At 30.8% G+C, this 21372-nt stretch overlaps 3 protein-coding genes across 3 annotated transcripts; 2 read left to right on the top strand and 1 right to left on the bottom strand.

Moving 5' to 3' along the window:
* Nucleotides 1-6503: 6503 nt before the first annotated feature.
* Nucleotides 6504-7691, top strand: LOC105109929 (rho GTPase-activating protein gacY-like). The gene is made up of 3 exons (XM_011004803.1): nucleotides 6504-6756; nucleotides 6847-7111; nucleotides 7282-7691. Exons 1-3 carry the CDS (start codon nucleotides 6621-6623, stop codon nucleotides 7502-7504), a joined length of 624 nt encoding a protein of 207 aa, XP_011003105.1. The 5' UTR covers nucleotides 6504-6620; the 3' UTR covers nucleotides 7505-7691.
* Nucleotides 7692-8315: 624 nt separating this feature from the next.
* On the top strand, nucleotides 8316-9611 carry LOC105109930 (uncharacterized). The gene is made up of 2 exons (XM_011004804.1): nucleotides 8316-9340; nucleotides 9409-9611. Exons 1-2 carry the CDS (start codon nucleotides 8939-8941, stop codon nucleotides 9424-9426), a joined length of 420 nt encoding a protein of 139 aa, XP_011003106.1. The 5' UTR covers nucleotides 8316-8938; the 3' UTR covers nucleotides 9427-9611.
* A 689-nt stretch (nucleotides 9612-10300) lies between these two features.
* Nucleotides 10301-12375, bottom strand: LOC105109931 (tRNA pseudouridine synthase A, mitochondrial). The gene is given in 2 exon segments (XM_011004805.1): nucleotides 10301-10878; nucleotides 10969-12375. Coding segments are annotated over 2 exon segments (1617 nt in total). The 5' UTR covers nucleotides 12249-12375; the 3' UTR covers nucleotides 10301-10541.
* Between the last annotated feature and the right edge of the window lie 8997 nt (nucleotides 12376-21372).

Raw genomic sequence — 21372 nt, forward strand, 5'->3', positions numbered from 1 at the left:
AGTAATTTCGAAAAAAAAATAATTTTTTTATTTTTATTTATTTTAAATTAATTTTTTTTATATTTTTTTCATATTATTTTAATATGCTAATGTGAAAAATATTTTTAAAAAAATATTTTAATATCCTAATGTGAAAAATATTTTAAAAAAATTATTTTAATATATTTTATAATAAAAAATATCTTGAAATCAAATCATAATCAATGGTCAACAAGTTCTGTATTTGATTTTTTTTTCTGACGCCTTACGGTCTCCGTTCCCGAAATGACGTGGTCTGATATTATAGCCTGGTCTTGCTGGATCGCCCACGTACTTACGCCACTTTGAGTGAACGAGGAGATGACCATGACTCCATAAGGACAGTACTGTAAACGAGTTGACTAATTGTTCAAGCACCCAATTATATATAGACCAGTAGCTAGCAACCTGCACGTTCAGAGAGCTAGATTCATTGGCTAAGCCACCATCTGTCACGGCACCATTTGTAACGTTATGAATGCGTTCTTGAAAAAATTAATTTTTTTTTAAAGTTTAAATATATAAAATATGATGATTTTAAAAATAATTTTTAAAAAATAAAAAAAAATATTTTAAAAAATAAATACAATTATATTTCCAATCAAAAAACAATCACAATAATATGATTGCAAAGTTAACTAGTTGGGTAAAGTTGATTTAGAATCCATTTATCTACATTGCTGCGGTTAAAATAAAACACAAGAAATATATGTTTGATTAAAAAAAAATATATCATTAACTGTTTATTTAATAATCACAACAAGAGGTTGCTTTTATTTCAACAATAAACAATAAAAAACATATATTTACGCATTGTGCATGCTAATTAATTAGCATTCACAGTGTAACTTGCATACACTCTACACTGCATGCATGTTACATTTACATTGTTCATGCTAATTAATTAGCATGAACAATGTACACGTGCATACAGTTTCAGTCGGGCTGGCTAAACCGGTCCGGTTAAAAACTTAAAATACATTCAACTAGTTTGGCTAAATCGGTTCCGGTTAAAAACTTAAAATACATTCAACTAGGTTTACTCTAATAAAAAAAAAATTATTTTTAATTTTTTAATTATTTTTTATTCAAAAAACTAATGTTTAACATATTTAATAATACTATATAAATTAGATAGAAATAGCTTGATAAAGTAGCATTTGCATAATTTGATCGCAATCTCAATTTCATTCTTCATTATATTTTACCTGATATTATTACGCATTTAAAAAATCAAAAAAACTATAGTCTTTACTGAATATATTTCATACGTGATGGAATTGTAGATATTTTAATGAAATAATAAAAAATATATTATATAAAGTATTATTTATTTCATGATATAATAACAAAAATTAAATCTACAATATTTAAATTAAAAACTATCAAATTAATATATATTTTTTAAAATTATTTTAAATCCTCAATTTCAAAAGCATTATTAACCAACACACATTAAACTATTTTTTTTAACCTTAATTTCAACCACAGTTTTAATCAAATATTTAATTTTTTAAACCAATCTCAATTAAAAATATTTTTTTATAAAATAATTTTTTTCAAATTATAACCACAGCTATCCCATTACCTAACACATTTTTAATACAATGTAGGCAAACAACGGTGTCGTACTGTTCCTAAATTCAAGACTCCAAACGAACTTAAACCTAAGATTTTCAACGTTAAAGAGACGGTGAAGACGACTGCTGGATATTTATTTAAGATTTAACATGGATAGTGAGAATATTATATATCCTGGATAGTCAAGACAGGATCATATATAGGTGAATTGTCATAGATTTTGTAGTAAAAAAGGTGGAACCATACAATCTTTTGAGTGATTCTGTGCTAGATTCTTATACACTCGCACAAGATAAGATAATGGGATGAATAATTAAGTTTATCTGAAACCAGAAAGGCAGAAATCCACTGTCAGATAGAGAAGGTCTAAGAACCATATAATCCACTACAAGAGCAAACTTTCACTGAGGTTTGTTCACCGGAAACACCTGTTTTCTATCTCCCAGGGAAGCTTATGTTTTCTCAGTCATTGTCCTCAGCCTATGCTCCTTTTTTTCAACAAAAAAAAAACCCTGCTATTCTGCCATGTATTTGAAAATTTCTGATTTTTTTTAAAAAAACTGTGTTAAATTTTAAAAATCTCTCTTTATTGAAAGGCGAAATATTGCTTGCTGAGGATTAACCACCCTTTAAGTTTTTGATTTCCTTGAATAGAGCTTTAACCACCAACCATACATGAGTTGAAAATAAAAAATTAAATTCTAAGTGTTTTTTTTTAAGTGTGATAGATTTTTTTTTTAAATAATTTTTGTTTGAAGATATACTAAAATATTTTTTATTTTTTATATTAATACATTAAAACAATAAAAAAAATGTTAATATGAAGCTTTTTCAAAAAAAAAAGTGCGGTCCAACTCACTCACAGACAGTCCCTGAAACATAGTTGTTCTGCCTAATGATTGTTTTAATTGACAAGGGACCACCGTCGACACCTGCATTGTCCCTTTTGTTTTACATGTCCTCTTTTTTCTAGCATCTATTTAATATCATCATCGTTTAATTCACTAATGCCTTCAACTTTAACTGCTGCTGTTGCGTCATCAAGCAATTTAATATTTATTTGTTTGAGACATGTTATTTTCGGTAGATGGGCCTGCTATCCTTATCTATTACTTCATGAATTTGAAAATGTGATAAAAATTAATTTAACGTTAAAGAGACGGTGAAGACGACTGCTGGATATTTATTTAAGATTTAACATGGATAGTGAGAATATTATATATCCTGGATAGTCAAGACAGGATCATATATAGGTGAATTGTCATAGATTTTGTAGTAAAAAAGGTGGAACCATACAATCTTTTGAGTGATTCTGTGCTAGATTCTTATACACTCGCACAAGATAAGATAATGGGATGAATAATTAAGTTTATCTGAAACCAGAAAGGCAGAAATCCACTGTCAGATAGAGAAGGTCTAAGAACCATATAATCCACTACAAGAGCAAACTTTCACTGAGATTTGTTCACCGGAAACACCTGTTTTCTATCTCCCAGGGAAGCTTATGTTTTCTCAGTCATTGTCCTCAGCCTATGCTCCTTTTTTTCAACAAAAAAAAAACCCTGCTATTCTGCCATGTATTTGAAAATTTCTGATTTTTTTTAAAAAAACTGTGTTAAATTTTAAAAATCTCTCTTTATTGAATGGCGAAATATTGCTTGCTGAGGATTAACCACCCTTTAAGTTTTTGATTTCCTTGAATAGAGCTTTAACCACCAACCATACATGAGTTGAAAATAAAAAATTAAATTTTATGTTTTTTTAAGTGTGATAGATGTTATTTTTTTAAAATAATTTTTATTTGAAGATATATTAAAATATTTTTTATTTTTTATATTAATACATTAAAACAATAAAAAAAATGTTAATATGAAGCTTTTTCAAAAAAAAAAGTGCGGTCCAACTCACTCACAGACAGTCCCTGAAACATAGTTGTTCTGCCTAATGATTGTTTTAATTGACAAGGGACCACCGTCGACACCTGCATTGTCCCTTTTGTTTTACATGTCCTCTTTTTTCTAGCATCTATTTAATATCATCATCGTTTAATTCATTAATGCCTTCAACTTTAACTGCTGCTGTTGCGTCATCAAGCAATTTAATATTTATTTGTTTGAGACATGTTATTTTCGGTAGATGGGCCTGCTATCCTTATCTATTACTTCATGAATTTGAAAATGTGATAAAAATTAATTTATAAATATATTAAAATAATTTTTTTTTTAAAAAAATATTTTTAATATTAATATATCAAAACAATTTAAAAATATATAAAAAATTATTAAAAATAAAAATAATAACTAAACTTTCATAAAAAACTGACATGGTCATAACTCTAAATAAATAAATAATGGGTTGGTTAAAAAACCTTGATTTTTATTAAAATAAATTTTAATTTTAATTAAAAATTATTTATTTGACTAAACCTGGTTAATCCCATCAACTTAGCCAAATTGAAGAAGAATAATAAAAAAATAAAATATTAAAAAAAATCATAGCTTATAGTAAAAAGTTTTTATCCAATTACCTTGTAACCCAATCAATACTAATTAGGTTATCCCAAAGTTATTTTTATTATGTGGTTTAATATATATTTTAAAGTGCTTTTAAAATTATTTTTTACTTAAAATATAAATTTTAATAATTTTAATGTTTTAATGTTAAAAAAAATTAAATTTTTTTTAATAAAAAATAATTTTAAAAGGTATTTTTCATGAATTACCAAACACATATAAACTAAACCATTTTTTAATAATATATTTGGTGATGTGGTGGGTAATATTTTTTAATTTTAATTTTTTTGGATTGAAAATGGATTATAATAATTTTTTATTTTTAAATTTCATTAAAAATATCTAGTGGTATAAATTATTTTTAAAGCATTTTTAATTTATAAATATATCTAAAAAATATTTTTTTATTTTAAAAAACTATTTACAACATCACATCAAAATTATTAAAACATAATTTAAAATTAAAAATACTTGTGATTCCTGGATCGAGAATCTCGAGAATCCCAAAGTTAAAGTAACTCCGAGAACTGACAGATCCATGACTCGCATGACATTTAGGGCCCGGAAAAAGGTATTAGTAGCAGCAATCGCATTATTTTTATATACATATATTTTTTTATTCTAAATATTTGTGTATTTCTGCTTAGTTTTCATTGATCCAAGATCGTCGACAAACCATCTATATTTAAAATAATATGCCTCACAAAATTTCGAAAAAACCCCTTTTCTTATGTTTCCACGTTGAAATAAAATAAGAAGAAATTGGTTGGGATTTGACGAGAAATTAACAAAATAATTAAAGGTTGTAAGTCACGCCACCCACCTGAATTCTTCATGTAATCTAGTACGAGTATCAACACAAAATATTCACTAAGTTTTTTTTCCCCTTTCATGGAAGGAGAATGAACGAGGGTATGTGGTCAAGCACCATGCAGTGAGAGACTAATTTAACTGTTTGTTTAGTATGGTGGTGTATTGTATTTTTAAAATAAAAATATTTATAAATACTTGGGAGTATGAATAAATTATTGACAGGTGAGGTATTGCCAGCAAAAACAAATCTTGAAAATAAAATATTTTTAAATGATATAATTGTTTTTTTTGAATTTATAAAAAACATTATATCTTTTACTTTGATTAGTAAAAGATTTTAGTGCTCAAGTATGATTGGCAATTAAAATATAAATATAAGCTTGCTAAGCTATTTTTAAAATTGAGTTTATAATCTCTTTTCTTTTATATTTTTACTTTAAACACTTTAGTTATGTTGTTGTTTATTGTGTTACATGCTATTAATATGTTTATTTGCATTATTCAACATAATTAGTAGAATACTTAATTCTTTCTCTCAAGTGTTATTGTTACCTTAATTTTAAAATAATATTTGCCATCTTGGTCTTGCACGGTCTGGTTTTATAAATCTGTATTTATTTATATTCTACTAGAATTCATTTGTTTTTTGTTTTAAAAATGTTTTTTTAAATTGATTTTTTAGTTTTTTCTTTGATTCATATTGTTTTTTTTTTATAGATTTTTTAATTTTTTAATATTAAAAATGTATTTTTAGATTTTTTAATTTTTTAATATTAAAAATAAATTTTAAAAAATTATTCAGATATATTTTTAAATAAAAATAATTTTTACTATCACACTATCAAATAATCAAACAGTAATCCACATAAAGACTTGTAATCATACTCAAGTGACAGAGAATTGAAATACAATGCTTGTCAAAATTCCCAAATCGTCCCATGCAAAGCAATACAAGAAAAAGTTGCCTGGTATTCTTAAATACAGATGTAACTAGGAGATATAGCCTTTGAATTTTTAGCTTAACTAGTGCATGGGTTTTTTAATTCTTTAAAGTAATCAACTACGATTCAGATCTTAATAGAAAAGTATTAAAAATATAATTGATCAGTGAATAAATCAGTTTAAATGTGGACCGTTTATCTAACACATGATTGGTAGAAGACGTATGCTTTTTAATTTTTATATTAATATATCTTTTATATTCAAGGAAAGATCACGAGAGATGTGCTTTGTTCTTAATCAATAGGATGTAAATTAATTGAAGCAATAAAAAAAATCAAATTTTTTTTTAAAAGTGAAAATGACTATTAATTTTCCAATTTCAATATGAATATTTTACTAAAAATATCTTTGCCATTTGATGCACAAAATGCAAGAATTCCAAATTATCACAATATTGAAAAGGGATAATATTACTATAACTGTAAAACCTGCATCGGTCCCATACGTGTCAGCAACACGTGACCGAGTTTAACCTGGCTCAGTTCACTTCCCAATCCAAAAACGGAAGATGCTTAAGAATATTCCCACCTTTTGTGAATCTCAACCCTATCCTATTAGATTTACGGACAAGTCCCCACCTTGATCATTTTTTCCCTATATAAACCCCCCCTCCTCCTCTCTCGCTTTCAAACTCATTTTCATCGCAGCTTCCCTCTCAAACGTCAAGAAATCAAACTCTATTTCTCTACTCTAATGGCCATGGATTCCTCTTTTTCTCTATCTCAGTCTGACCAAGAAAATCTCTTGGAAGAACTTGGTATTTTCAAGATTCAAGGCCGTGATAAAGTTGGCCGTAAGGTTCTTCTCATCACCGGCAAGCACTTCCCTGGTAAGGACAGCATGCAGTTTACTTGAGGCATTTTTTGGGATTTATTTTTCTATTTTTGTTGGAAAAGTAACCTTTTTTGTGGGGTTTTAGCTCGGGAGGTGAGCGGTGAGGTGTTGAAGAAGTACTTGGAGGAGAAAATATATCCAAAATTAGAAGAAAAACCATTTTCGGTGGTGTATATGCACACAGATGTTCAAAGGAGTGAGAATCTCCCTGGGATTTCGACCCTTCGATCAATTTACGAGGATATTCCGATCAGCGTCAAGAATCATCTTGAATCTATTTACTTTTTGCATCCGGGCCTTCAAGCCAGGCTCTTTCTTGCCACTCTTGGTCGTTTTCTGTTCAGTGGAGGGTAAGATAACAAGACTCTTGCCTTTTCTGAGGGTCCCCTTGTAGCCTTTTTGACCTAGCTCCACTCACATGGAAAGTGCTTAAGGTTTTGGAGCATGATTCATTGGTGCTTGGTAGGTGTTAATTGCTGGATTGACTTTAATTAATTGATTGATTAACGGGTGTGATCAGGTTATACTCGAAGCTGAGATACGTGACAAGGCTGGAGTTTCTTTGGGACCATGTGAGGAGGAGTGAGATTGAGATACCGGAATTTGCTTATGATCATGATGAGGAGCTGGAGTACCGTCCGATGATGGATTATGGATTAGAGAGTGATCACCCTGGATTGTACGGCGGGTCATCTATGGATAACAGTCATCTTTTATTGTATTCAACGCGAGGCATCGCGTAGCATTCGGATGTTTTTGGGGTTACTTTCTATGTATAAATTGGAGGATGGAATGTCGTTTTCGTTTCCCCCTTTTTTTTTTTTTTTGAAATTAAGAGCGCCTTGTTCTTGGCATTATGAACTAGCGGTGTTGAAATTAACAGCACGACCATGGTTGTTTAACCGTTTTGGCCAGCCGTGACCGGTTGATGAAGAAAACGAATAGTTGATTTTCCAGTTAAATATTGATTTAATTGGGTTTTTAATGACTCGTTTAATCTGGTTAATCTCACAGGGAAAAATAAATTTTCTTCAATTTAGTTTTCGGGTCTCAATTTAACTGATTAATAAAACTCAAATTAATAAAAATGATTTTTTTGGGCTTAAATGGTTAAGGAGGGTTAAAATGTAAAATTGAAAACCATGAATTTAAAGATTGCTCTTGTTGATTTCTGAGTCAAACCAAATTAAATGTTGATTTAATTGAATTTTTAGTGATTTGATTTAAATTTAATTTTAAATTAGTTAACATGAAAGAAAAAAAATAATTGATTCAAGTTGGAATGGTCATGTTTATTTTTTTTTTTAGATTAATATAGGTATATAGATCAACTTATGCGTATCACTATTAATTTCATAAATACTGAAGTTAATAAGAACATGAGATTATAAAAAGAACAAATCTTTTAATTCTAAATTTTTACTATTTGACCATTATTAGTTTTGGTATAGTCGTATGATCTTAATTTAATTGATTAATGAAACTAAAATTAATAAAAATGATTTTTTAAGGAGTTAAAATATAAAACTGAACGAGTTTGGGCTGCATGAAGATTTGTAGTGAAGATTGTTACTTAATATCAACAACTGCTTTCAGGTTATTAACAGGATTTTGATTGAAGCAAGTATTGGTGAGCCAAATATCAATTCTCTAAGGGACAAGGTATATCAATACGCAAGAGTCAGAGGAATATGTGAGGAGTGTGCAGAATTAAGATTATTCGAGAAAAAATAATTTCAAAAGAAATCTATAAGCATCGGAAAAAAAGAGAGACAATACAATCCTTCAGGCCTAAAGAAATTTTGGTAAAAGCCTAATTAGGTAGCAAGCGGGCCTACAATTTGCGAAATAATAGAGTGCAAGTCCATCATATGCTACTGGCCTGTGCAGTCTCCCAAGAAAATCTACGTCTACAAGTGCAAGTTTTCAGAGATTAATCCGCCGCAGGCCGAAGGGATTGGCGAGCTCAGGGTTTTTCGAAGCCCTTTTGGAGGGTGAAGTCCATATGAAAATAGGGAAAACAATATTGGTAAACTTCTGGTTCTTGATCCGATTGGGATACGGTGAAGTTACATCAAATCTATAAATAGGGGACCCTAGCTTTGATTCTTGCACAACAAATCCTGGTATAGTTTTCTTTCAAAGGTTCATATTCCTTGGAAATTTATTTTGCTATAATGGGGAATTGCTTGATCCCGCCAGTGAAACCTGATGAACGTTTCAGCAAGAAAAGTAATCCTGCGCTACCACCAGACCTTCCAGCCGAAGATAGCAATCAAGTTAAGCCGCCGCCGCCGCAGAGGTTATTCAACAGGGAAAACAATGGCAAACTAACTGAAGCTCAAGTTGAAGAAGAAGGCCGTGGCGCTCTACTGCTCCCATCGCCACAATGCAGGGAGGCAAGTAACCCTGAATCAGTTAAAGTTCACAGACAAATCGTAGCTAGAGTTGAAGAACGCACTGGCGCTCTTCTACTCCCACATCAAGTATTCGAGAAAGCAAGTAACTGTGGATCTGTTGATGCTCAAAAACAAACCAAAGCTCAAGTTGAAGAACGCGGCGGCGCTCTACTGCTCCCGCACCAACTAATAAAGAAAGCAAACAACTGTGGCCTCGTTGAAACTCAAGCTGGAAAACGCTATCCTGGTGTACTGCTTCCCCATGAATTTTTCCAACTTTATGAATTAGAGAGCAATCACCCAAGAACCTGCAACGGGCAATGATTCGGTTTCATTGTACTCATTGGAGAGCGTTACTATTTTTGTAGCTACCCGATTCTTTTTCGCTAGTGTTCAAACTTTTCCATGTATTCGTTTCTGTTTATTAAGAGTTTTCAGGAGTTTTTGCACAGATTCTAGAACGAGTATTTTATATACCATAATTAAAACGATCTTAATCCATAATCCTGAAAAATTAACCACTAAATCTGTTTTTTCATAATTTCTACCAAGACAATGTGTTAGCTTTTTTACCCCGTGAGAGGACTCTAGCTTAGTTGAGAAAAGAAGGCAAAAAAACACACATACCAAGTCCCATTTTTTCTCTTGTTCTTCTAAGTTTTCCCAGCAACCAAACAGATGGAAAGAAGAGACAGAATACGAGGCAAAAGGCTGGGGTGCAGGCTAGGTATTCATAATCAATATATTAGAAGGAAACGGAAGATTGCAGGCACTCATCTTAGCAGGAATAGAGCTAGAATTTTCTATCCAATAAGAGATAGCAAATCAAGAAACGAATAAATGCACACAAACATTAATTTTCCAGTAAAATGCCGAGTGACCATTGAAGTTAAACATGTAATGGGCATACAAAACAAAGCTCTTGTGACCAAGAAAACGAGTGCCACCGCAGACCCTCCCACATTCACCACTTGTATATCTTCATAGGAGTTCTTATTTCCTCCGTTTAATAGCTTGTACGATTTTTCATGTTGTTATAGTCACACCACATCAAGTCACAAAAATCCAAGCCCTGGAAACAATCCCAGACAAAGACAATGCTTCACTTATCAGCTCTGCCGTACTCATGCAAACAGAACGTTACCGAATAACTAAGTTTTTAAACACCCTTACTGTACACAGTTGCTGAACAACTAAACCCCAGAGATAATATTTTCATTGACTTCTAAGTTGCTTTAGAAAGCAAATGCCAAGCATCAATTAACTGTTAATTAAATAAAATAACTGGTAAGGGAGACCATAAGAACCTAAACCCAGTTGTAATAATTCCAAAAAGAGTAAAAGCAATCAGTTTATGGATAGTGAAGTAAGATAAGTTTCCCTAAGTTGTACACTCAGTCATGTTTTCAACCATAGTGCTTTCCCTGCCATTTTTGTCTTCAATGGTGATATTGTCTCCATTGTCGCAAACACGAAGATCGGGATAGTTTCAGTAGTTGAGAGAATGCAACCACAGAGCCACTGATCCTTCCTTGTGTTCCGTTGTAGCAATGTGTGAGTATATGTGCTGCATCTTGAATTCCTCTGCTTCCTCTTCGTAATCTTTCATGGAAAGTTCTTCATGGCTGTCTTTCCATTTCTGGTTATATGATGTGAAAAAGCACTCATCCAAGTATAACCCAACCTCGGGAGCTGTAGGCACATTGATGTTAACATTCCTGTAAATTTGGTAAAACATTGATTAGAGAAAAACATCAGTGATACGAGAACACAGCCCATTGAAAGGGAAAAAGATTAGAAGTCCTTACTTTTGCAGAGCAGTTTGTATCAACGACTCAGATGCACAGTTCCTCATAATAGCCACGGCAACACCAATCATCTTCCGTATCTGATGAAGCATGAAACTCTGCCCAACAACCTCACACTTCACAAACTCAATGCCTTCAACAGTAACTGTAGTCTTCGCATCAAATGAAATGATGTAGCGCTGAGCAGAGGGGTCTTCAGCCTTAGTTCTAGTGGTAAAATTATGGAAGTTATGACTCCCCACATAATAATTCAATATTCGATTGAATCTCTCTTTCTCCTTCTCTCCGTAACAAAATCCACTTCCCTTGATCGCTTCCTCTTCTGATTTTGTATTTTTATCATCACCATTCTCAATGGACACCATCATCTCATCTTTAATTTCCGGGTTGGCATTAGCATCTTCACTGTTTGATGAAATGCCTGACTCAGTCGTTTCAGATTTTTTACCGCTGTCTTCATTTTGAAAGACCTTAGTTTCATCAACAGGTTCAGAATTCCTAATATCTCCATCACCATTATCCATAAGACCACTGACCTCCTCTTTAATTTCATATTTTAGAGTAGTATCTTTATCATTTGACCAAATTTCTGTTGGGGAAACATCAGATTTTGATTCAAAGCTGCGCTTACCAACAGCACCAACAACCTTACGCCCTCTTTCCGAACACTGCAAGCACTTAACAAGCTCACTACCAGACCCTAAACTAGCTAACACGCTCTCCCTATCACGATGCGAGCAAGGATTAAGAGCAAAGACAGGAATTAAATAGACGTACCTTCTCCGATCACAAAACTTCTTAGCATTAAACGAACCCGTCACTCTCTTGTACCCGAAAATCCTAATCTGAGGAGAAAGATTTGAATGCAAGCGTTCCACAAGTCCAGGCGGGTCGATGTAGAACCGGCCCGAGACAACCTGCCCCACAGCGCTCACGCCCTTGTCAGTACGAGCAGAACGAGCCCAGTCATAGCGCTTGGGGATGCCACGGTCATGTTCAGGGACAGCACCGGCGTGAAAAAGGGCCTCTTCGAGGTCCCCTTCTATGGTTTTGGCACCTGGGTTCTTCTGCATACCTTGATAGCCAACGCCGCAGTATGCGAAGAATATTGCGATTTTGCGGCGCTTGTATCTTTGCTTTTTAATGGTTGTGTCGTCACCGGGGGTTGTGGTGGCGGCGTCTTCGTCCTCGGAGGTTGTAGCGGACATCTTGGGCCTTTTGAGGTCTGATTCTTGCTGCGGTGGTGGTGATGTTGTGGTTTTTGAATCCGGGGTTTCCATTTTTTCGTTTATAAGATCAAGTTATCCATTAAATTGTCAACATTGCTTGCTTTCCATCCCCTGGTAAAACCCTAGAGTCGGAGACCTTGTTTAAAATGGGAACGTTCCTACGCGGGAGGTTTGACAGGAATAATGTGTTCCCTAGGGTGTTTTGTTGTGATTGATATAATGTGTTGTGATTTAAAAAAAATATTTTCAATTGTTATTTTAAGAAATGAGTTTTAAAAAATATATTTGGTTTAAAATATGAAGATGATTTTCTACATGAAAAATAGATCGTCATGAATAAAAAATAGTTTTTATAAAATTAAAATTTAAAATGCAATTATATATAATATTTAAGACAAAACATATAAATTATTTGATTAACCAAATTGTTTTTTCTTCCTGGTTGGGCAAAAAACAAAAGCTAACATGATACTAAATAATCTCCTAGTTACGAAGAGTGTGACCATATTTTTAATCTAGTAGTTTCTTACAATATATCATTATGTGTTTGATTCTACAATAATTGTTCAACCTAGTTGAAACTGATATAAAAAAGAATCTGGATTAATATTTTTATTCAAAATAAAGCATTATATATATATATATATACATCTTTGTTTATGTTAACCTAGCCGTATTTGAATCAGGTTAATAGTTGGTTTGACAAAGTTAATTACATTATATATTTATCCAATTAAGTTCATAGAATTTTGTTAGATAAATACATATTTTTTTAAATTTAAAATCTAATTCAAATTTTGATTTAACTTAACAAATGAAGTCAAATTTAATAGTTGTGATTTTAGCATCATGATTAATCTAGAAATTTTAATTGAGACTCGAGAGTTCATCACTTATCGAAGTTATATATGTAATTTTAGAACTTATTTATTTTTGCGTTTCAAAAATATGTGTAATAAAAATAAATTATTTTTATTTTTTTATTTGTTTCAAATTATTTATGTTATATATTTTCAAATTGTTTTGATGTGTTGATATCAAAAATAATTTTTTAAAATATATATATTTTTAATATATTTCCAAATAAAAAATATTTTTTTAAAATACAATTACTACCACAGTACCAAACAAACTCTTAATAGCCGAGTTCAAAGTTTAAGCAATGCCAACTAGTAAAAACAAATGATAATTATATAAGATTTCACTATTCATCCTCTCACACATTATCGTAAATAGGTTGTGCAAAATTTTATATTTTTTTAATTTGCTCTTCAAATTTTTTTTAATGATTTTGTTTTAATTGAAGACCAATTGATTTTAGTTTCTTATAAAAAGACAAGATTGAAAAAAGAGAGACCGAAATGAAAAAATAAATAAATCAAACATGGATAGCATGCCATGAGTTTTACAAAAGTTGTACTCTGATTATTGAATTTTAAAAATCATGCAAACTATACAATTCTAGTACCTTAATATTTTTCCAATTCAATCTTGGTACAAAAATATTTATTTTTGTTATTTTTAATCATTGGTTAAGAGATGAGAGAGAGGAAGGTCACTGAACTCCAATGGTAGAAAAAAAATATTATTGACACTGATTTAAACCACTAAAATGGATGATATTCATATTAAATGGTTTTATTTGACGAGAGGAGTTCATATTAAGTATTTTTTTTTAACTTTTAAAGTTCGTGGAAAAAAATATTTATGCTCAGGTTGATTTTTAAATTCGGGTTGATTTCAGTTTTTAGAGACGGTTTTTTCAAGGTTTTTTAGGTCAACCATGAGAGGTTTATCATGGTTTTTACGATGTTTTATGGATGTCTGAGTAAAAAAAATGAGTTGAAAAACAAGTTTAGGAATAAAAAAATCTTAAATCCTAGTTCTCTGGTTATCATAATAATTGGAATTTAAGCAAATCAATTAATGCATAGTTTGTCTAAAAAATTAAAGGCTTAATCACACGAGCCCTGCTAAGCTAGTGCATGTCTTGACAAAATAGGTCGGGCTAAGCCTAGCAATGCTTAATCTTTGCTTTTTGCTTTTTTTCTATTTTTTGTTAATTAGTGATTTTTATAGTTTATTTCCTATTTTTTTAATTTATATTTAAATTGGCACTCATTCTCTTTTTTATTTTGTTTTGAGAACTTGTTTTAAATTATAGTTATTTTTTTAGCTATGCATTTAAATTTGAAAAGTTTTTCTTATTTATTTTTTAATCTTTTATATAGATGAATTTTATTTTTTAAAATAAAAAATATTTTAAAATAATATTTCTAATATTAGCTAATATTGATGGTTATACATAACAAATACTTCAACAACCACGAGGGCATGTAGCCAACAATCATGAGATTACTAACTTGTCATGCCATGTTTACTTTTAAATTCATCTGAACACACCTGTGAAAGTGCTAAATAACATAAAAAACTAAAGATATCTTTCACTTGAATAAGGTTAAAGAATCCTTGAAACTAAACTAATTTATTCAGGCAAATAAGAAAGTGAAGCTTAATATCCAAACTAACCTGTGAAGTCATTCAAAATTGTTTAGCCCATTACAAGCCTTTGTGTCTGGCTTCACAATAGAGCTTTTTAAATGATACTTAGATGTTGAAATAAGATAAAAATAACTCAAAAATTACTATAATTCGGATCAAGCCAACTTAACGTATTGCTAAACTTATAGGCTATACTATGAGATTGAAATAATTTGATAAAAAAAACTACAATATTATTTTTTTAGTTATGTTGACTTTTCAAATATATGATATGAATTATTGGACCGGGAGTATCCAATTTAGACAAATTATAAAATTCAATTCTTAACCAATCAACTATTAAAGAAAGAAATTGAAAAAAATCAACCATAGATATAGATTAGAAAAATAGTTTTAAAAAATAAGGATCAAAATTAAAATACAAAATAAATTTTATATTTGATTGAAAGATAAAATTAAAAAAAAATAAATTTAGTAAAAGGACCAAACAAAATGAAAAGAATGAAGGTTAAAATTGATATAAAACAATGTCTTGATTAAATGATGAAATTAAAAAGAATAAAAACTTTTGCACGAGGGCCAAAAAAGCTTGAAACAATGAGAATCATATTAAAAAATAAAATACCATCAATTTAAATTTAAATATATAATTAAAAACCAATAAAACTTTTACATGAGAGTTAAGACAAAAAAATTAAAAATCCAAAGAATAAGAACTAAATTAAAAAATAATATTTGATAATTTGAGATTAAATGATAAAATTAAAAATAAATAAATTTTTTATAAAATAACCTAAATTGAAAATTAAAAATTAAATAAATAAAAATTAAAGTTAAATAATATTTTTTAATACTAGGAGGCACTGCACATGTCTCTAAAAAGACATGGGCACCTCCTTTGCATCTTTGGTTGTATCACATGTTTTTTTTTTTGGCTAAAGTACAAAAACATCTCTAAGATAATTTTATAATTACAAATTTTTTTTTTAAAAAAAGACTAATAAGCCCTTGACTCTATGCTTATTTTATTTTTATTTTAAGAGTATTTTTATTGTGTTACCGTGTATTTTTATTATTTATTATTTCTATGTATTTGATTAAATACTAAATTGTTTTTCAGTTTAAATTATAACAACAAAAAATATTGTAAAAAAAATACTAAAATGTCCATTGAATTCATGTTTTTTTTATTCTAGGAGCATTTTGATCGTTTCACCGTCCATTTAAATTATAAAAATACTTATATATCTCTACTTTATTGATCAATAACAAAAAAATCAATGTAAAAATATTTTAATATATCTAAAAATTTATTACACTATTATAGTTTTTTGGATTAAGGGGAAAAAGATTCGTTACACTATTCTAGTGGAAAGTGATAATGTGTTCAGAAATTTATTATTTTTTCAAGGTATTTTAGTCACCTTTATCATGCATTATGTCTAATTCCATGGTAAATTATATGTCAATATATATTCGAGTCCTTATTTTTTATTTTATTTTTTTTATTAATAATAATATTTGACCAAATAACCTTATAAAAAAGAATCATAATCTTCAAAAAAATAAATAAATAATGAGAATCATTTGGAAATCCATGGTAAAAAACGGAATGATTTAAGATTACTTCATTGTCCAAACACAAGCCCAAACCATCACTAACCACTAAACAGAGAAAAACAGTCACTACCTAGACACCTTTTAAATGAGATGGGCTGGGCTGCTTCCTTGTAAAATTTTGGTTCTACTGGGCCGCAGCTCACCCTCTCCTTTTCTCGACTCCAGCTCTTTCAAAATTCTCTTGTTGATGTTAATTTATTTTTAGTTTTATTAATTTAATTGAATAAAATGGAAGAGGAAAAACCCTTTAAGAGTCGCCACTCATTCGTAATGTGTACTTAATTCTGTCAATTTAATTAGATAGAATGGATTGTAAGATTCAAATTCCTATATCCTTCAAAGATAACCTTAATTCAAAAGCTTCAATTATTATTTAATCAATGTTTTTATATGACTGCACAGCAATTGCCAACATATTGATGATGGTGTGCTGTTCCTGTCATCCCTTTCAGTAATTATCGCTCTGATTAGATTATTCTCGGTCATGAACTATTGTCGGTGTGGCTATGTTAGTGTTAATGACTTTCATTCGGTGGAAGGGAGATCCTTGTTCAGGCAACTGTCGAGGCCGGAAGTTGAACTGTTATAGTCTGTGAACAGCCATGTAGTTTCTAGATTTGATTGAGACTTTTCACGCCGGACCTAATTTTCTTTTCCATGTCTGGGCTCGAAGCACCCAGCAGGTTAATCTAGAAAATATAAAACTTAAAACCTAATGATAACTGAGTTTTTAATCAAACTGTATAATACATTAATTTAACTGACTCAATCAAAGTTTTTAATTATTTGACTGATAAAATTAAGCTCGAGTCAAGTTATAAATATAAAACAAATCAATACAATTTTAATAAATATAGTTAAAATGAGCTGACCCAGTAGTTAAGGAACTCAAACCTTTTTCTAAATCGGTATTGGAGTCAAATCTTGTAACAATGGCGTACGTAGATATTGGAACCTCAACAGCAGGAGCAGAGAATATCTAGAGAATTCACAAATTTAACGGCTCTCCCTTGCATTGTTGCATGGCGCATTGTTCTGTACAGTAGGACCTGGTGTTGGTGGAGGTATGTGTTTTTTCACAAATTTAGATTGGTGATAACGGCTTTCCTTTGCATTGTTGCAAGGCGCATTGTTCTGTACAGTAGTACCTGGTGTTGGTGGAGGTATGTGTTTTTTAGTAGATTTGAGAGAGAGAGAGGTCACATGGCAATGGAGCTGGAAAGATGCTCTCACCTATCACAATCAGAGAGAGGTCACATGGCAATGGGGCTGGAAAGATGCTCTCACCTATCACAATCATACCCACCGTCATCGACCTCATCATTTGTGTTTTGAAACTCCACAAAGAACACATCTTCCCCACCGCAGAGCATAATCTTCCCTTCTCCGAAACTACAAGAAGTTTTTTCACGTTCTTCTCTGTAAAACCGGACAGAACTCTTCTCTCTCTTTCTCTCACGTGATACAAACTGCAGTGTGTCAAAATCTGTCATTCATTGAAAATTGTAAAAAAGGAAGAACACCCCAATTCTATCCCCAATCATTACTGCTTTTCTTTCGCACTAGCGATCCAATGTTCTCCAAGCATCTCTGCAATCTTTTCAGTTTTCCAATAATAGAGAGTCAATTTCTCAGGTTCTTAATCGAGTCAGAACTCAGAAGTCATCCCATGACAATTATTTAGCAATTTTCTGCAAGGATTCCTCTTAAAAATCTCTGGAAAGTATTTGATGAGCTTGCGAGTGTTCATTTTTGTGGGTAGCATGTTTTTTAAAATGTTTTTTGAACTGATTTTTACATGAAAATTATCAACTTTGTAATTCTTTAGATATCTTTTGATAATTTTAACTTGTTGACATATTCAGTACATGACATAAATTATACTTTGAACAATGGAACCAATTCTTACGTATACCCACCACAAACAACAATATAAGTAGAACTATCGACCCTATACCAACAAGGAAGGCTTAGTTGCTTTCTCTAGACAAGAAAGAGAAAGACACGCGAGAGACTTGAACTTAGTTTAATTATAAAAACAAAAATATATAATGAATGATTTTTAGTCAATTTTTTATAGGCGGGACAAGAGGACAAGGACAAAAACAAAACCAAGTTAGCTTTTGTTTTTTCTTCAAATATCCCTTTAGACTTTCATAATTTAAATGTCTATATTTGCATTTAAATCTATACGTATTTAATTAACTTAATTTTCACTATTAAATCTAAAATATAGAAAATATAAAAGAAAAAAGTCACACGAAAACACATTCCATTTTTAAAAAAAAATTAAGAGGAGGGGATTAAAATATTTAAGAAAAATTACATTTGTAATGAAATTATTATCTTGCATTTTGTATTAGATTATTTGATACGTGATTAGTTTAATTATTTATTCTATTATGGAATAGATTTGAAAAGTAATTAATTTAATGAATATTAATTTAATTATATTATATTTTTAGCAATGAACTATAATTTTTACAATAACAACAAATCCTTTATCAACGTGAATTTGATGAGCTAAGAAAGTACTATTTTTATATATATATATATAAAAAGCAATGATCATTATAAACAAAGGTGACAATAATGATTCCTATTTATTATTTAAAATATTCCAAGTTTAACGGTAATGAACATCAAAAGTAGAGTAAATATTTTTATATTTTGTTTTACCCGTCCCTCGTTAAAGAAACAAAATATAAAAAACAAGCTTTGACCAAAAACAATACCCTTTTATTCCAGTTATATATCTGATTCTCTGTATTTTCTGTCACTGCCAGTAAAGAAACGCAGCTTAAATTCTCCATCCTATAGCAGATTCTTTTCGTCATGGCTAAAACAAAATTAATGCTTTCATTTGAGCGATGTTTTCAATACAAATAAGAACATTAAACATACATGAGAAAATCATAATTAATGATGCATGAGAGGCACACTCCGCATGCATCAAAAGTGAAGGGATGCTAGAGAGTCATAATGATTGCTGCATGGCCGCAGCACAAACGCGACTCCTTTACCCATGAAATAATTAATCAGCAATTAAATAAATATACATGCATCAAGGAGGTTGACATTGTTCTGTGGCTTGAACAAGAGGAAGAGAGTTACAACACTCGCACCCATTATAAGCAAAGCCATTGGTTTCACATGGCAAAAACTTTCTCGTGTCAACCCTTGTCTGCCACTCTTGTAGCTATGATCCGTCTCACATTTTAAATTCATAGGTCATTGTGCTCCCCACAAGAAACGTTTAGCAATCGTCTTCATGATGCAATTAATTCCTCACGCATGAAGACCCAATTCCACTAACTGTGCACAATGATCCACCTCTTCCTCCACGAAGCTTCTTTTGTCTCTTTCTGTGTGATTAAGAGTGTGGTCAAATCGTGTTTTTGCAAATTTTTATTATAAATTAATATATTTTTTATTTTTTTTGGATTGTTTAGACATGAAAAATAAAATTTTAAAAATAAAAAAAAATATTATTTTAATATATTTTTAGATAAAAAAGCCTTTACAACCCTATCGAACAAGCTAGCTATTAGCACATTACACAGAACGCATGCTTCACGTGTAATCCTTTATCAAATTGAAAATAGATCTGACGGTGAAAAATGTCTAGGATCATGTTACTATTAATTTCTTTTAATCTTTGTATTAAGCTCGTTTATTTTCTTTAATAAATGATTTGCTACGAAGGCAGGCCAGGCAGGCTTTTTAACAATTTCGATGGGAGTTTTTGCTCTAGAAATTACACGTAATTCGACTTGTCGTATTCTAGTTTTTCAAGAGATGACGAACGATATAGGCATGTCCACATGTTGTTGTTTTATGGGTTCCGTGCTGCCTAACTTGTACTTTTGTGATGTAATTGAAGGTTTACCAGAAGGCTGTGGACTTGTAACAGTACGAATCGTGGGCAACTCTTGACCTTTCCCATCTCTTAAGCCTCCACTTACCTGTTGCAGAATATGAATCCAAGCATTCCAAGGTAAAAGCTTCTACTTTAATCACCAAGTCGTAGATCGAAAACCTTTTTCAAACCAGGAAAAAAAAAAAGGCAAAACCCTCACCCCTATACATGAGTTAAAGACTTTTTTTCGCTTGTCACAGGTCAACAGCCAACAGCCAACAGAAGCCATGGCAGTTAACAGTCGTAAGATTACGGTATCTCGTATTAAAAAGTAAGATAAATGGCTTCAGTGGACATGAAAAACTTGGATTAGGAGACAAAATGGAAATGCTTGCTCTTGAGTTAAAGAATGATACTGACACTGTCCGTCTGACCAGCACCAAGAGGCATGATTGGCGTTTTCTTTTGCGTAAAGTGGAAAATCCAATGCATTGGCGTTGAACTTTTTTGAAGCTTTATTTACCTGAGAGCAGATCCACTCGAGCCTCATTAATCATGAAAAAGAGTGGATTTCCATGGATCGAGCTGTGCAAAAATGCAAAAAGTCTCCACCACTTAAAAGCAATACACCTTCCACACAGCCACTTCATATTCCTTCTTTACCAGTTTCAAAGTTCACATCCTAGATAGTCTCTGAAAAAAACGTGATTTTGTTTTTCCAATGGGAGGGATGTTGCTTGGAAAATACATAGTGTGGTTAGATCATATTTTTTAAAATCTTTTATTTTTTTAAATAACTTTTTAGTATTTTTTTATTGTTTTAATGTATTATCTTATCTAAAATAAAATATTATTTTAATATATTTTTAAATAAAAAATATTTCAAAAAATAACTGTCTCCTATGCTAGCAAGCAAATAAAAATAACCAATTCATTTGGAAAAGAAATTTGTATCCCATGATTTGGAGGCAGTGAAAAGGGAAGGTGGAATTGCTATATATATATTAATTATGACTCAGATTCGAAATTTGCGAGTATAACTAACTGAATTTTCAAAGATCTAATTCCTGTACTGTGAATGTTCTAGTGAACAAGCATGAACTGGTATAAGGGTTCAAATAAAAAAAAGAGAGAAAAAACTCTTACGCTGGGAATTAGGATAATTTAAATTTCACAGAACCGGCAGCCCAACAT

The sequence above is a fragment of the Populus euphratica genome, unplaced genomic scaffold (genome assembly GCF_000495115.2).
Source record: "Populus euphratica unplaced genomic scaffold, PopEup_1.0 scaffold236.1, whole genome shotgun sequence".
NCBI classification, from domain to species: domain Eukaryota; kingdom Viridiplantae; phylum Streptophyta; class Magnoliopsida; order Malpighiales; family Salicaceae; genus Populus; species Populus euphratica.

What these genes read in the sequence shown, in the direction of transcription:
- LOC105109929 (XM_011004803.1), top strand. Translation starts at nt 6,621, where the DNA reads ATGGCCATGGATTCCTCTTTTTCTCTATCTCAGTCTGACCAAGAAAAT. An exon ending in CACCGGCAAGCACTTCCCTG is followed by an intron (nt 6,757 to 6,846) that starts GTAAGGACAGCA and finishes GTGGGGTTTTAG; the next exon opens with CTCGGGAGGTGAGCGGTGAG. An exon ending in CGTTTTCTGTTCAGTGGAGG is followed by an intron (nt 7,112 to 7,281) that starts GTAAGATAACAA and finishes GGGTGTGATCAG; the next exon opens with GTTATACTCGAAGCTGAGAT.
- LOC105109930 (XM_011004804.1), top strand. Translation starts at nt 8,939, where the DNA reads ATGGGGAATTGCTTGATCCCGCCAGTGAAACCTGATGAACGTTTCAGC.